The 15,598-nt window shown below is 43.0% G+C and overlaps 1 protein-coding gene across 1 annotated transcript in view; it reads right to left on the bottom strand.

Moving 5' to 3' along the window:
• The window catches only part of LMOD3 (leiomodin 3), a 15,261-nt gene extending 10,825 nt beyond the window's left edge, over positions 1 to 4,436 (bottom strand). The window contains exon 1 of the mRNA XM_006160393.1: positions 4,351 to 4,436. Coding sequence (XP_006160455.1) covers positions 4,351 to 4,436 — 86 coding nt within the window. The remainder of the gene's footprint in view (positions 1 to 4,350) is intronic.
• Between the last annotated feature and the right edge of the window lie 11,162 nt (positions 4,437 to 15,598).

Below are 15,598 nucleotides of genomic sequence, written 5' to 3'. Positions count from 1 at the left end.
CTGACATTTTTTTTCTGTTTCTATTTTACTAGAAAAGAGAAAATAATCAAAGATAATTTAACAAAAAAAAAAAAAAGAAAGAAAAGAAAAGAGAAAAGAAAGAAAGAAAGAGGAAAGAAAGGAAGGAAGGAAAAGAAAAGAAACACCTCCGGAAAATCTCCCCAGTTGAAAACTGTCCCAGGTCAACACACCCTTGAGATATTTTTTCCCAAGAAGCTCAGTGGCGTCTGCAGAGCGGCTAGCAGCGGCTACCGCTAAACTCAGGCTGGGTCTATATTAAGCAGGGCTGGGCGGCATAGGGTCAGTTTATGAAACTACTATGGGGCTCTCTTTTCGGCAACTTGAGTCAGCTGTGCAAATCCGTCTGACATTTCAGTACAGCTGCTTATGTTCGCAGTGAGTAACAGGCCTCCAGAATCTCTGCAGGAATAAAACCAGTTCCCCTCTGTGTACTCAGATGCCACACAGATTCACGCAGCCCATACCTCTGTATGCACCCCAGGGCGCTCGCTTCTTTCATTTAAATAAGTAAGGCAACTTACAGTATCTCAGAACGGAAATCCAAGTGCAACCAGAGTTCTTTGGAAGTGCGAACTTTGTCTGCAGGTAGAAATCAAGCTCTCAGGGTTTCTTCTTCACCACGATGAGTCTCTGGAAGCGAGGACACCTGCCCTAGCACAGCGGAGGTCTCGTCGTGTTATTCGTCCGCTGTGTAAACTGAACCTTTCCTTGCAAGGTGTCCTCAGTTGCATCTAGATCCTGTGATCTGACAGACGGGGACAACCAGCTCTTGAATTTCTTCTATGAGTGAGGAGTTTAATATTTTAAATACTTTTGTTGTTCTTATTATCTATCAAGCCAGGATACATGAAATGGCTCTAAAGTAACAACAACAACAAAAAAAATGGAACCATGTAAGTAGTGAAAGAAAACATAAGATTTAAAAATATATATATAACCTCAGGAGACTGTATTTGTTCTAGTTACGAATGTACCTTTTCTTTGACAGGAAAATTCCAGTTTAAAGACTCCCTCCAGCTAGACCGTTCCCCACGTGGGTGAAATGACACGTGTTCAAGGCTATTTGATACAGCAGAGGATAAGAAACTGTGTATCACATGCTATTATTTCTGTGACAAAGGGTAAATAAAATTTAATATGTATAAAAATAAAACTTAGACTAGCCAGGTGGCTAGATCCCACATGGGGGACTGCACTGTTTGAGTCCTAAACTCAACGGCTTGAAAAGCGGGCTGGGTACCCACATGCTGTGCAGAAAGTCCTGAGAGGAGACGACATGGTGGGACCATCCCCACTTGGGGGTGATTTCTCACTTTCCCTCTCTCTCTTTGTCTCTCTCTCTGGTGTGTATGTGTACCATATAGCAAATTAAAAATTAAAAAAATAGGGCTGGCAGGTGGCGTGGTGGTTAAGGGCCCTGGACTCCCATATGGCCGACTGTGGTCCAAGTCCTGGACCTGGAGGCTTGCCTTCTCACTTTTCCTCTCGTTCTCACTCTTGCTCTTGCTCTGTCCCTTTTAGATCAAATTAAAATAGACACATGATTAAATAAAGTGAAATAATTCTTTTAAAAATTTTAAAAAATAATTTTATTAACATAGCAGATCCTCAGGAGATATAAAAGAAACAAAAAACCTTACTATCTCCCCCCCCTTTTTTTTAGATTTTTTTTTTTTTTTTTTTTTTTTTTTTTTTTTGCCATAGGGCACATGTGCTCTCCAGAGAGAGAAACAGAGAGACAGAGAGAGGAAAAGTGAGAAATCATCCTCGGGGCGGTGGGGAGAGCACCATACCTCAGTCCCTTCTCCTCCATTCTTTTCTTGAAATTTTGAGCATACATAAACATGCACCCAGCGTGATTTTCAAGCTGCCAGGTCTGAGAATAGAACCATGCAGTTGGCCATGTGGCCTCGCCATCTCCTGGCCCCAACCTTGACTATTTTTTTTTTTTTTAGAGGTTTTTCGCTATAGGGCACGTGTGCTCGCCAGACAGACAGAGAGAGACAGAGAGACAGAACGTGAGAAATCACCCCCCAGGGGGGATGGTCACGCCGCAATCCCTTTTCCTCTATTCTCCTCTCGGGATCTTGGGCACGCACGCACACGCTCCCGGCGTGAGTTTTAAGCCACTGGGTCTGGGACGTGAACCGCGGTCGACTACATGGGAGTCCAGCGACATAGCCATTACGCTAACTGCTGGTTCCCCAACCTTGACTATTTTTAAGAGAAATAAATTAGGAGAACAAACTGGGAAAGAGACTTTGTTATCTCATACCTGTTTTATATTTTTCAAACATTGAACTTTATGTACATTTATTCAGAAATATACATTAATTGTGCAAAACTAAAGCTAACATAGAGAGGAGGAAAAGAATATAAAAATTTCCCTATCTTACTATTAAGAGCTGCCACTATTTTCTTAACAGTATTTTTTTAGAATTATTTATTTAAAGAATTATTTATTTCCATTTATTATTACTGTTTTTCAATTTGACTAGAGAGAGAGACACAGAGAGAGAGAAAGTGAGAGAGCAAGCTGCCAGGTACAGGACTCAATCCACGGTCGGCCATGTGTTAATCCAGTGCCTTTAACCACATACTACCTGTGGCCCCATTTTATTTATTTTAAAAATTTGTTATTACCTTTTAATTTGATGAGAGAGAACAAGAGAAAGTAAGAGAGTAAGCTGCTAGGTCCAGGACTTGAACTGTGGTCAGCCCTGTGGGAGTCCAGTGTTCAACCCCCACACCACCTGCCGGCCCCAAGAGCTACTTAAAAAAGGACCAGAATAATAAATCAAAATGTTGAGAACTATGATTATTAATGTTTGTTTTATTTTTCTGGTTCTTTTTTTTTTTTTTTTTTTTTGCCTATAAACTCCATAGTCTTTTGTCACCTATTTTTGTTTCATTTTGTTTTCCAGTTTATTTATTTATTCAGCAAGAGAAAGAGAGAAGGAGGCATCCCCGACAGGTTTTCACACCACGGTCTGCTCCCAGTTTCAGTCATCCTGGATCATGGGCATGTGTGTGCATCTCTGGAGTGCTCGGAGATCCAGGATACAAACCCTGGACCTTTCCCATGTGGGTCCTGTTGGGCTACTTCTGCACCACCACTCGGCCCATGTCCTCTGTTTTACTACCTAACACAATCGGGAGGTATATAGGGATACACCATAAATTATATAACCTGTCCCTAATTGATATTGATGCTGTTTTTAATTCGCACAAGCTCAAGTTCTTCAGTAACATCCCTGCAGCTAACTATTTGTACACATGCAAGATTATTCTATTCCCTTAACATAAATTGTTAGGGTAAATTGAGTATACTCCAAAAACTGAAATTCCTGGGTGGAAGAATATGAAAAAAAATTATTTTGATAATGCAGAGTAGGTAAGATACTGTATCTGTTGCCCAGGCTGGCTTCAAACTCCTGATCCTCCTGCTTCAGCTTCCAAAGTAGCTCGGATTACAGGTGTACCACCATGCCCAGTGAATGTGGAAGGTTTCTATCTTTTTTTTTTTAAAAAGGATTATTTAATTTTATTTATTATTATTATTATTTTAAAGAATTATTTTGTTTAGTTTTATTCATTATTATTATTAATTTGACCAGAGAGACACAGAGAAAGAGAACGAACATGAGAAAGTTCTCTGCCAGGTCCAGGACTTGAACTGTGGTCAGCAAAGTTGGGAGTCCAATACCCCAACCACCATGCTACCTGCCAGCCCTTTACTGTTTTTAATTTGACCAGAGAGAGAGAAAAAGGGAAAGTGAGAAAACAAGGCACCAGGTCCAGGACTCAAACCATGGCTGGCCATGTGGGAGTCCAGTACCTTAACCATCATGCCACCTGCCAGCCCCAGTGTGGGACGTTTTAAATGGGAATTCTAATGTTTTCTTCCTGCATCAGTGGTTTACCAACTGGTATACCAAGATTGAGAGGCATTTTCTATGTACATCTAAATTATTGTCCGGAAAGATACTACCAATTTACCTGGATGAGTTTCCTTTTTCTTTTTTTTTTTAATTTGCCAGAGGATGTGTGGGCTTGAGAGAGAGAGAGCATGCGCGTGCACGAGAGAGAGAGAGAGAAAGAGAGAGAGAGAGAGAGAGGGAGGAAGAAAACACTCCTCATGGGGACATATATGCACCTGGTGTATTTTTTAGGCCACCAGGTCTGAGATTCAAATTGTGGATCAGCAGGTGAATTCAGCTTGCTTAGCATGGGGCTGTGGGCTGGACCCTGAATGACAGTTTCTAAAGTAAATATTATCACACAGGTACACAGTGGCAACTCACCCCGGTCTCCTACCTGTCCACTCACCCTTTAGTCTCGGTAAAAGGGAACAGTTCAACCTCTGTGGGCACTGACGTGTAGACCTCATTTAATAGACCTAGTTCATAAACCATGGTTTAAAGAGGTAGACTGGAGGGCTGACTCCGTAACCTAGTGGTGAAGGGAGCCAGATACTATAGGGCTGACTGTGGTTCAAATCCCAGCCTATCTGGCTTCAAAAACAGGCTGGGATGTCAGATGTGTGTACATGGGTATCCCAAATCCCAATGGGATAGAGAAGTGGAGGAGGGACCAGCAGTTAGCGTAATGGCTATGTTGCTAGACTCCCATGTAGTCGACCACGGTTCGAGTCCTGGACCCGGTGACTTAAAACTCATGCCGGGCGCGTGTGTGTGAGTGCCCAAGATCCTGAGAGGAGAATGGAGGAGAAGGGATTGTAGCATGGTCATCCACCCTGGGGGGTGATTTCTCGCTTTCTGTCTCTTTGTCTCTGTCTTTCTGGCACGCCCGATAGCAAAAAAGAAGTGGAGGAAAAGGGATTACTGCATGACCAAGCCCCATTACAGGGTGAGGCTTTCTCCCTCACAGACATGCTCTCTCTCTCTCTCTCTCTCTCTCTCTCTCTCTCTCTCATGAGCGCACTCTCTGACAATTACAAATGTTTTAAAAATTAAAAAATAGGGGCCAGCAGGTGGCCTAGTGGTTATGGTGTTGGACTCCCACATGGACCACTGTGATTCCAGTCCTGGATCCAGTGGACTGAAACTCATGCTGGGTGCATATGTGTGTGTGCCCCAAATTCCAGGAGAAGAATGGAGGAGAAGAGATTGCAGTGTGGCCATAACCCCAGGAGGGGGGGTGGGGTGGTTTTCTCACTTTCTTCTCATTGTCTCTCTCTTTCCTCACCATCTCCTTCTGTTCCGGTGAGCACACAAACCCTATGGCAAAAACCTTTAAAAAGAGAAACTAGAAGAGAGACTCAAGCAAAAGACATTTTATACCTCAGGAGGTTTGGAAAATGTTATATCTGCTTTTGTGGTTCAGACATTTATCAAGCCCATTAGCTTTCAGAGACTTGAGATATATCAAAGAAACTCATTTGTCTAACCCAATATTCTGTAACTTTATTCAGGTAATTCAGGCTTTTTCCTTTCAAAACTACTTGCAGGGGCCAGCAGATGGCATGGTGGTTAAGGCACTGAACTCCCACATGACTGACTACAGTTCAAGCCCCGGACCCAGCAGTTTGAAAATCACGCTGGGCACATTTGCATACCCAAATATCAACATAAGAATGGGGGAGAAGGGATTGTGGCATGCCCATCTTCCCTGGAGGGTGATTTCTCACTCTACCCCACCTCCCCCAGAGAGCACACATACTCTATGGCAAAAATGTTAAAAAAAAAACAAACAAAACAACTCTCCACAAATACCTTAGGCAAGTAACTTCCCAATAATTCATGCTTTGGGAAATAATGAACTAAATACAAAAGAGGAAAATCTGTTGTTGGCTTGCCTAGAGGTAAGCTTCAGTTCCACTCATTGAGTGACTTAGCCCATATCTGATAACAATAACTACTATTATCTACTATCTGGAATTATTGAGAATTTATATTCATATATAGCATACATATGACATAGTGATATATATCTGTATATGCTATCTATATGATATATGATGTAAAACATATATCATATATATGTGTATATCATGTATATGCTATATATGTAATATAAATATACACATACATATATACATTTGTGTGTGTATGGAGTAAGACAATACATGGCAGAGTGAAAACTCTCAATAAGTGTTAACTATTAGCCTCATTTTTCTTGGCTATTCATTTTGGGTTGTCAAAAAAAGTTACATTGCATTTTTGCATAGAAAAAAATACGTCATGACTTTTCTGACAACCCATTAAAGACATCTAAAGAAAAAAGCAAAGGCAATTATAAAATGCAGTTCATTCTGTAAAACCCACTTTCCTGATACAAACCATTATCAATAAACCAAATGGCTTTTAGCAATCTTGTTGCCCTTACAGAAAGCACCTGAGAGATTTTTAGATGGGATCGTGCATAACCAAACTACTAAACCACCGTTCGCATGTAAACATGAAGCTGTCCTAAGAAAATGATCTGAAATGTTGCTTGTGAGCTCTCAGGTGCAAATTTTGTTCTGATGAATTCCACTTGTTTTGCTGTGGCCAAATGCTTTTGATGATCAAGCTGATTTAGGAATTTCTGGAAGAGCGCTCCTTCATCTGACCTGCGTCTTGCTGAATTAGTGTAGGAAGTGAATAAATCTCTCCCATCTGCTTCCTCTGTGCATTTTATCCGCATGCTGACAGGGAGGGTTTTGCTGCTGTAATTAGCCTCATTTGACACAGAGATGATTTAGTTGCGCTTTCTCTTAATGATGTTCCACGACTGCTGCCTCAGCAGCTTCTCGCTTCAGCCCGCTACCCAAAGGAAGGAACTAGCCATAGAATAATCCACAGAATGTTAGAGGCGGAGAGGGCGCCACAGACCCCCTGGCTTTGTATCAGTCTCTAGGTGAGCTTATTAAATGTATTGACCCCACCCAGAAGCTACTGAACCAGAATGATCAGGTTTGGGTCCAGAAATATGTATTTGTTTAAAGGTCTCTAGATGATTCTGTGAGGGTTTTTGTTTGTTTGAGAGTTTTGCTATCAGGAGTATGTGTTTGCTATGCTACAGAGACAGATTGAGAAAGACAGAAAGTGAGAAATCATCCCTCAAGGGGGATGGCCACACCGCAATCCCTTCTCCCCATTCCCCTTTTGAGATCTTGGGCACACCACACCTGTGCTTGGCGTGAGTTTCAAGCTGCCAGGTCCAGGACTTGAACTATGCTCAACTACATTGGAGTGCAGTGATACAACCATTATACCATCTGCTGGTCCCAAGATTTTTTTTTTTTTCAATTTGCCAGATGGTAAGTGCATTTGGTGGAGAGAGAGAGAAAGAGAGAGAGAGAGAGAGAGAGAGCAAGAGCCAAAGTACCCTCTAAGAGGGACGGTCACACAATTCCTTCTCATCTACTCTCTTCTCAGGACCCTGGGCACACATGCACCCATGTGCTTTCCCAATCAAACCAAACACTTGGCCATGCGGGATCCAGATGTCTTACCGTGACTCCACTAGCTGGCCTTCCAGGTGATTCCGATGTGTAAATAAAGTATGAAAATCAGACAGAGAAGCAGGATCCTGACTGGGTCTCATGAACCACCTCCATCCTCAGCCAGCCCCGAATGATGGGACGCATGGGCCCGGTGTATCCAGAGAGTCTCCAGATGTAAACCGGAACTCTGCCCACGTTGGCCAGCCTCACAGGGCATCACATCTGACCACTGTGACATTGTCCAGCCCCATCACATTTTATATACACTGTGGTGACACTCTGCTAAGAGAATAATATTAGCTATTATTTCTACCTTTCTGTAGGAAAAAAAGAACATGTATACGTATTTCCATAAAATAGGGAGTAGCAGGTGGCGTGGTGGTTAAGAGATCTGGACTCCCACATGGCTGATCGTGGTTCGAGTCCTGGACCTGGCGGCTTTCTTTCTTATTTTCCCTGTCTCTCTCTGGTCAAGTTATAAATACATACATACATAAAGTTAAATAATAAAAAAAAAAGAGAAGAAAGAAAATGCATGAAATAGCCTTGGAAGAATGCACAAGAAATGGGTAACATTGGTTACCTGGAATAAGGGGAAGTGTGAGGCTGCAGGACCAGGTTTCAGAGAAAGTTTCCACCAAAACCTCTTTGTACAATATTTTGAAAAAAACAATGACGGTGCCTTTTCCGTTGTACAAGCCTACAGATTTCCTTTTTAGGTTCATTTTGAATTAGGATTTTTGTTTTTGTTTTTTGTTTTTGACTTGCCGCTGAAAGGAATCCTACTTCTTTCTTCCACTTACATTCCTTCAGTGATTTCCTAAGGCCTAAGGATAAATCCAGACTTCCTGACATATTCTGTCAACATGGAACTCTGCTTCCATTCCCAGCTGTTTCTCTTTAGTCCCCATCTCACATTTTCTGTCTCAAGCACAGCCAATCTGAGGACCCCACAGGGTGAAGCTCTTTGTCATGCCCAAGTTTTGTGAAAATTGTCCCTTCTAGATGGACCAACCTTCTGTGCTTGTTCTCATTGGTCACATGGTCGGAAGTCACCTCCTCCAGGCAGCACTCCCTGGGCCTTGAAAACTGGGTTTGGTTTCTCTGATGTCCTTGCCTAGAACTGAACACTTGCCCTACGGTATTGTGATTGCCAGTTCAAGACCTGTCTTTCCCTGTGGCTTGTAACTCTGTCAGTACAAGCATGGCTTTGTCACTGCCCCAGTGATAGTCCGAGCACAGGACTTGATAACAGCAGATTTTTAATTTTTTTTTTTTTTTTGAGAGAGATTTTCACTATAGGGTACATCTGCTCACCAGAGAGACAGAGAGAAATAATGTGAGAAATCATCCCAGGGGGGTGGAGGGGGCGATGGTGTAGCCATGCCACAATCCCTTCTCCATTCTCCTCTCAGAATTTTGGGCACACACACACCTGGCATGAGTTTCAAGCCACCAGGCCCAGGACTTGAACATGGGAGTCCAGTGCCTTAACCACTGCCCTACTGGTTGGCCCTGATTTCTGAATTCTTTAGCTGTGAGAAACATTCAAATCTTTGTGCAAAAACAGCAGGCATTTCAAAACATCCAGAATCTGCTCCCTTTGGTCCTCGTCTCTGAAAACCTGAAACAACCTGGAGTCGATAAGTCTCTCAAAAACAAGATCTGAGAATCAGAGAGTCTGGATCCATATTCTGGTGGTACCCTTGGCTGAAAAAACGAGGAACTGTGTTTTCCCCTCTGTGCCTCGTCTGTTCTGTGTAAACAACCGAGAGGCATTTAATTCAGTGGTTCAACATGGAGGCTTGGGATTCAGGATGTCCAGCTCAAATACTGACTCTACTCTGTCCATACCACGTCATTTGGAACAAGTCAATCCCTCTCCCCTGTTATTTTATTTGTAAAAATTAAATGATAAACCTATCTACTTTATAGGATTAAAAAAAAAAACTATGGGCCGGGACAGCAACTGGCGTAATGGCTATGTCACTGGACTCCCATGTAGTCGACCGCAGTTCGAGTCCTGGGTCAGGTGACTTAAACTCATGTTGGGCGCGTGTGCATGTGTGCCCAAGATCCCAAGAGGAGAATGGAGGAGAAGGGATTGTGGCGTGACCATCCCCCTGGGGGGGGGGTGATTTCTCACTTTCTGTCTCTCTGTCTCTCTCTGACTTTCTGGCAAGCACATGTACCCTATAGCAAAGGGAAAAAAAAGCTATGGGCCAATAGGCAGCATGATGGTTAAGGCACTGGACTCCCACATGGTCAACCACAGCTCAAGTCCTGGGCACAGCATGTAAGCATATGTACATGCCCAAAATCCCATGAGGAGAATGGAGGAGACAGAATTGAGGCGTGGCCATTCTCCCTGGAGTGGTGAGGGGTATTTCTCACTTTGTCGCTCACTGTCTCTGTCTCTCCCCAGTGAGTGCATGCACCCCATGGTAAAATCCTTAAAAACAAAGACTAAATGACATCTATAGTAAATCCTTAATAAACATTAGCCGTTGTTATACTTTTACAAATAAATTGACACTCTTGTCTGCCTACAAAGTGCCTGAACCGTAACAAATATTTGTCCAAGATTGAAAATAAATAGCTTTCCCATGGTACTCGTTCTAGAACAGTACACATGACCTAGGTGCAAACATGGTAAAAGTTTGATACAGCTCTGGAAAGTTCGGACTGTGAAAGAAGCACTTCTTCCTTGGACTCATTAACTTTCCGTCCTCCATTCATGCAGAACAGGGAGACTGCAGGTCCACGTCTCATCTCTCTCTTCAACGTCAACCAATGGCTGTACATTGACACAACGTCTATAAATGGCTTCCAGGTGTTACTAAATACATCAGTTCTGTCCTGTTTGTAGCATGCTGCTTGCTTGTATAATTTTACTTGGATGACCGAGGCTCTGCCCACGGGCTGTCAGTGGCTTGAAGATTTCGTGAGTACGATATAAATGCCTAACTCGCTCCTCAGATTTCCTTGAGCCATGGCCACATCGCCCTGGGGTGGGCGCTGAAATTGATCAGGCAGGTACCTCTCCAGGGTCACAATGCCCAGTTTGCTTTCACCAGATCCCAGAATGGCTTGAATTACAAGAGGATATTTATTATTCCGCCTTAATTGTTTTGTAAACCACCTCAACATTCTTACATTGATTTTATTTTGATTCCGTTTTAAGGGTAAAGTAATTCTATATTCTCCTGAAGGGTGTGAGGACATTCTACCATGCTACCAGTACAGCTACTGTATCATACGCGCTGCTGCCATGTGAGAGAGATTTTCACTATAGGGTACATCTGCTCACCAGAGAGACAGAGAGAAATAATGTGAGAAATCATCCCAGGGGGGTGGAGGGGGCGATGGTGTAGCCATGCCACAATCCCTTCTCCATTCTCCTCTCAGAATTTTGGGCACACACACACCTGGCATGAGTTTCAAGCCACCAGGCCCAGGACTTGAACATGGGAGTCCAGTGCCTTAACCACTGCCCTACTGGTTGGCCCTGATTTCTGAATTCTTTAGCTGTGAGAAACATTCAAATCTTTGTGCAAAAACAGCAGGCATTTCAAAACATCCAGAATCTGCTCCCTTTGGTCCTCGTCTCTGAAAACCTGAAACAACCTGGAGTCGATAAGTCTCTCAAAAACAAGATCTGAGAATCAGAGAGTCTGGATCCATATTCTGGTGGTACCCTTGGCTGAAAAAACGAGGAACTGTGTTTTCCCCTCTGTGCCTCGTCTGTTCTGTGTAAACAACCGAGAGGCATTTAATTCAGTGGTTCAACATGGAGGCTTGGGATTCAGGATGTCCAGCTCAAATACTGACTCTACTCTGTCCATACCACGTCATTTGGAACAAGTCAATCCCTCTCCCCTGTTATTTTATTTGTAAAAATTAAATGATAAACCTATCTACTTTATAGGATTAAAAAAAAAAACTATGGGCCGGGACAGCAACTGGCGTAATGGCTATGTCACTGGACTCCCATGTAGTCGACCGCAGTTCGAGTCCTGGGTCAGGTGACTTAAACTCATGTTGGGCGCGTGTGCATGTGTGCCCAAGATCCCAAGAGGAGAATGGAGGAGAAGGGATTGTGGCGTGACCATCCCCCTGGGGGGGGGGTGATTTCTCACTTTCTGTCTCTCTGTCTCTCTCTGACTTTCTGGCAAGCACATGTACCCTATAGCAAAGGGAAAAAAAAGCTATGGGCCAATAGGCAGCATGATGGTTAAGGCACTGGACTCCCACATGGTCAACCACAGCTCAAGTCCTGGGCACAGCATGTAAGCATATGTACATGCCCAAAATCCCATGAGGAGAATGGAGGAGACAGAATTGAGGCGTGGCCATTCTCCCTGGAGTGGTGAGGGGTATTTCTCACTTTGTCGCTCACTGTCTCTGTCTCTCCCCAGTGAGTGCATGCACCCCATGGTAAAATCCTTAAAAACAAAGACTAAATGACATCTATAGTAAATCCTTAATAAACATTAGCCGTTGTTATACTTTTACAAATAAATTGACACTCTTGTCTGCCTACAAAGTGCCTGAACCGTAACAAATATTTGTCCAAGATTGAAAATAAATAGCTTTCCCATGGTACTCGTTCTAGAACAGTACACATGACCTAGGTGCAAACATGGTAAAAGTTTGATACAGCTCTGGAAAGTTCGGACTGTGAAAGAAGCACTTCTTCCTTGGACTCATTAACTTTCCGTCCTCCATTCATGCAGAACAGGGAGACTGCAGGTCCACGTCTCATCTCTCTCTTCAACGTCAACCAATGGCTGTACATTGACACAACGTCTATAAATGGCTTCCAGGTGTTACTAAATACATCAGTTCTGTCCTGTTTGTAGCATGCTGCTTGCTTGTATAATTTTACTTGGATGACCGAGGCTCTGCCCACGGGCTGTCAGTGGCTTGAAGATTTCGTGAGTACGATATAAATGCCTAACTCGCTCCTCAGATTTCCTTGAGCCATGGCCACATCGCCCTGGGGTGGGCGCTGAAATTGATCAGGCAGGTACCTCTCCAGGGTCACAATGCCCAGTTTGCTTTCACCAGATCCCAGAATGGCTTGAATTACAAGAGGATATTTATTATTCCGCCTTAATTGTTTTGTAAACCACCTCAACATTCTTACATTGATTTTATTTTGATTCCGTTTTAAGGGTAAAGTAATTCTATATTCTCCTGAAGGGTGTGAGGACATTCTACCATGCTACCAGTACAGCTACTGTATCATACGCGCTGCTGCCATGACTGCTGTGAGGTCAGAGTGTGCCGTGCAGGTACTGACACCTCCATTGCTGTGTCTGGGCTGCTCCTGCTCCATGGCCAGGACTGCTGACACTACTGCCTCTGCCACTCCTGCAAGGTGGCTGCTATTACAGCTGCGATGGCAGTCCTGCTGTTGCTGCTACGACTGCCAGCTTGTAACATTGCAAACATTTACACAACACTTAGCATTGCTAAGCCTGGGATAAGTCCTCCATCTGAAGGATCTCCCAAAAGCTCATGGAAAATGGGAATTCTGAAAAGTGATTCAAGGATTTCAAACTTTTCGCACCAAAATAAATTTGAATTACCTTTTTCCTTTTAGAAGAATTTTTTAAATACATGTAAGACAGTGAGAGAAGCACTCTCAACAGGGATTCATCAGACTAAGATTTCTTTTCTTTAGTCACTCAGTTCATCAAGATTTTCAGCATGGGCACACACATCAGGTGTGGTGGTTGTTTTTTTTCCTGTCGGTTTATTTATTTATTTATTTATTTATTTATTTTGCCATAAGGCCCGTGTGCTCTCCTAAGACAGACAAAGACAGAGAATAGAAAAGTGAGAAATCACAACCCCACCCTGCCCAGGGGAGGGGATGGCCATGCCACAATGTCTTTTTTTTTTTTTTTTTTTCCTATAGGGCATATGTGTGCACCGAAAAGACAGAAAGCGAGAAATCACCCCCCCAGAGAGGATGGCCATGCCACAATCCCTTCTCTTCCATTCTCCTCTCCGGATCTTGGGCACGCACATACACGCACCCGGTGTGAGTTTAAGCCACCGGATCCAGGATTCAAACCGTGGTCGGCTACATGGGAGTTCAGTGACATAGCCATTACGCTAAGGCAGGTCCCCCACAATGTCTTTTTTTCCATTCTCCTGTCAGGATTTTAGACACACACACACACACACACAAACACACGTGCCCATGGGTCCAGGACTGGAACTGTAGTCAGCCATGTGGGAATCTAGTGCTTTAACCACCATGCCACCTGCTGGCTCCCCTCCAGTCATATTTTAAATGTTTTACTAAATAGGTAATATTTGTACAGAGATCATGTTCTGGCAAGACAACTTAAAGTGTAGGCCATTCTGTACTGTTATTTTTGTGGAGGAACTAGCATGACTGTTTCACTATATTTGAATAAAAATTTAAGAATGAGATAAAAGGAGCTGCAGTATGGTGGTTAAGATGCTGGACCCCCACATGGTTGACTGCAGTTTGAGTCCTGGACCTGGTGGCTTGCTTTCTCACTTTCCTTTTTCTCTGTCTCTCTTTGGTGTACATACATACCCTATAGCAAATTAAAAAATAATAATAAATTAAATTAAGTAATTCTTTAAAATAACAATGGAGGCAAAATTATTTTAAGGAGAAGACAATAAGTAAGTGAGTCAGGGAGTTAAACAGACGTTAAATTAATCATTCTTAAGATATTCAGAGAAATAAAGTATACCCCCTATTTTAAAAATAATTATTAAATAATAAATAAGTGTAAGAAAAAAATAATAGAATTTTAAAAAGCAAACCATTCAGTGAATGGGATAAACAGAGTGATTTTCTTGTTGTTGCTGTTTGTTTTTGTTAGAGACGGGGTCTTGTTACATTGCTCAGGCTAGCCTCGAACTTGTAATCCTCATGTCTCAGCCTCCCCAACAGCAGGACTATAAGCACACGCCACTATGCCTGGCCCACATTTTTTAATGGAAACACAGAAATGAGATATTCAGAACCCCAAAAGATTAAAAAGCCAGTTGATGGAGCAGAGAACCAAAATCAGTTAAAAAAAGAAAACAACAGTTCAAGTACAGAGAGTGAGTCTAAGGATCCCACATATAATAGAAATTCCAGAATGAAAGAGCAGAGGGAATGATGAAAAAGCATTTTTGAAGAGAAATGACTACTAATTTTCCAGAGATGAAGTGAGATGTAAGTCCTCAGAGTAAAAGTATTTACTCCTGAGAAAATAAAACTTAAAACATCTTAAATCATCCACAGCTTAAAGAGTCAGCCTTGGCTGGATTTGGACAATTTGTAGTAAATCTTAAAAAGACTACCAGAGAGAAAGGCATTACGTACAGAGTGAAGCAGGCGTCTCCTTCACCGTAACAGACGCACGGAGTCAACAGAGTAACATAGAAACACCCGTGGGCAGGAGAAGCCCCAAATTCAGGTCTCTGGCACTGTCTGGGCAGAAAAACAGGACAGCGAAAGGAAAAGGCAGCCCAAGGTTTCCAATCTGAGGACGCTATCTGACTCCTTTCAGAAATATTTGAGCACTGTGGGTGGGCATTTAAATTGGTGCAGCTGCTATGGAAAACTGTACGGCCAAGCCTCAAAACTTTAAAAATAAAACATCATGCAACTTAATAATCCCAATTCTGGGTATATATCCAAAAGAAGTAAGAACAGTGTTTCAAAACATTCGTACTCCTGTTCATAGCAACGTTATTCACAGGCCATGCCACAATCCCTTCTCTTCCATTCTCCTCTCAGGATCTTGGGCACGCACATACACGCACCCGGTGTGAGTTTAAGCCACCGGATCCAGGATTCAAACCGTGGTCGGCTACATGGGAGTTCAGTGACATAGCCATTACGCTAAGGCAGGTCCCCCACAATGTCTTTTTTTCCATTCTCCTGTCAGGATTTTAGACACACACACACACACACACAAACACACGTGCCCATGGGTCCAGGACTGGAACTGTAGTCAGCCATGTGGGAATCTAGTGCTTTAACCACCATGCCACCTGCTGGCTCCCCTCCAGTCTTTCATTAGTTCATTCATTCAGTCAGTCAGTACATGGGTACAGAATACTGTCCCTGTGCACGCACTG

Source organism: Tupaia chinensis, unplaced genomic scaffold, assembly GCF_000334495.1.
Source record: "Tupaia chinensis unplaced genomic scaffold, TupChi_1.0 Scaffold000682_1, whole genome shotgun sequence".
NCBI lineage: Eukaryota > Metazoa > Chordata > Mammalia > Scandentia > Tupaiidae > Tupaia > Tupaia belangeri.
Note: the sequence above shows the minus strand (reverse complement) of the source record. Positions and strands in the feature narration are given on the sequence as shown.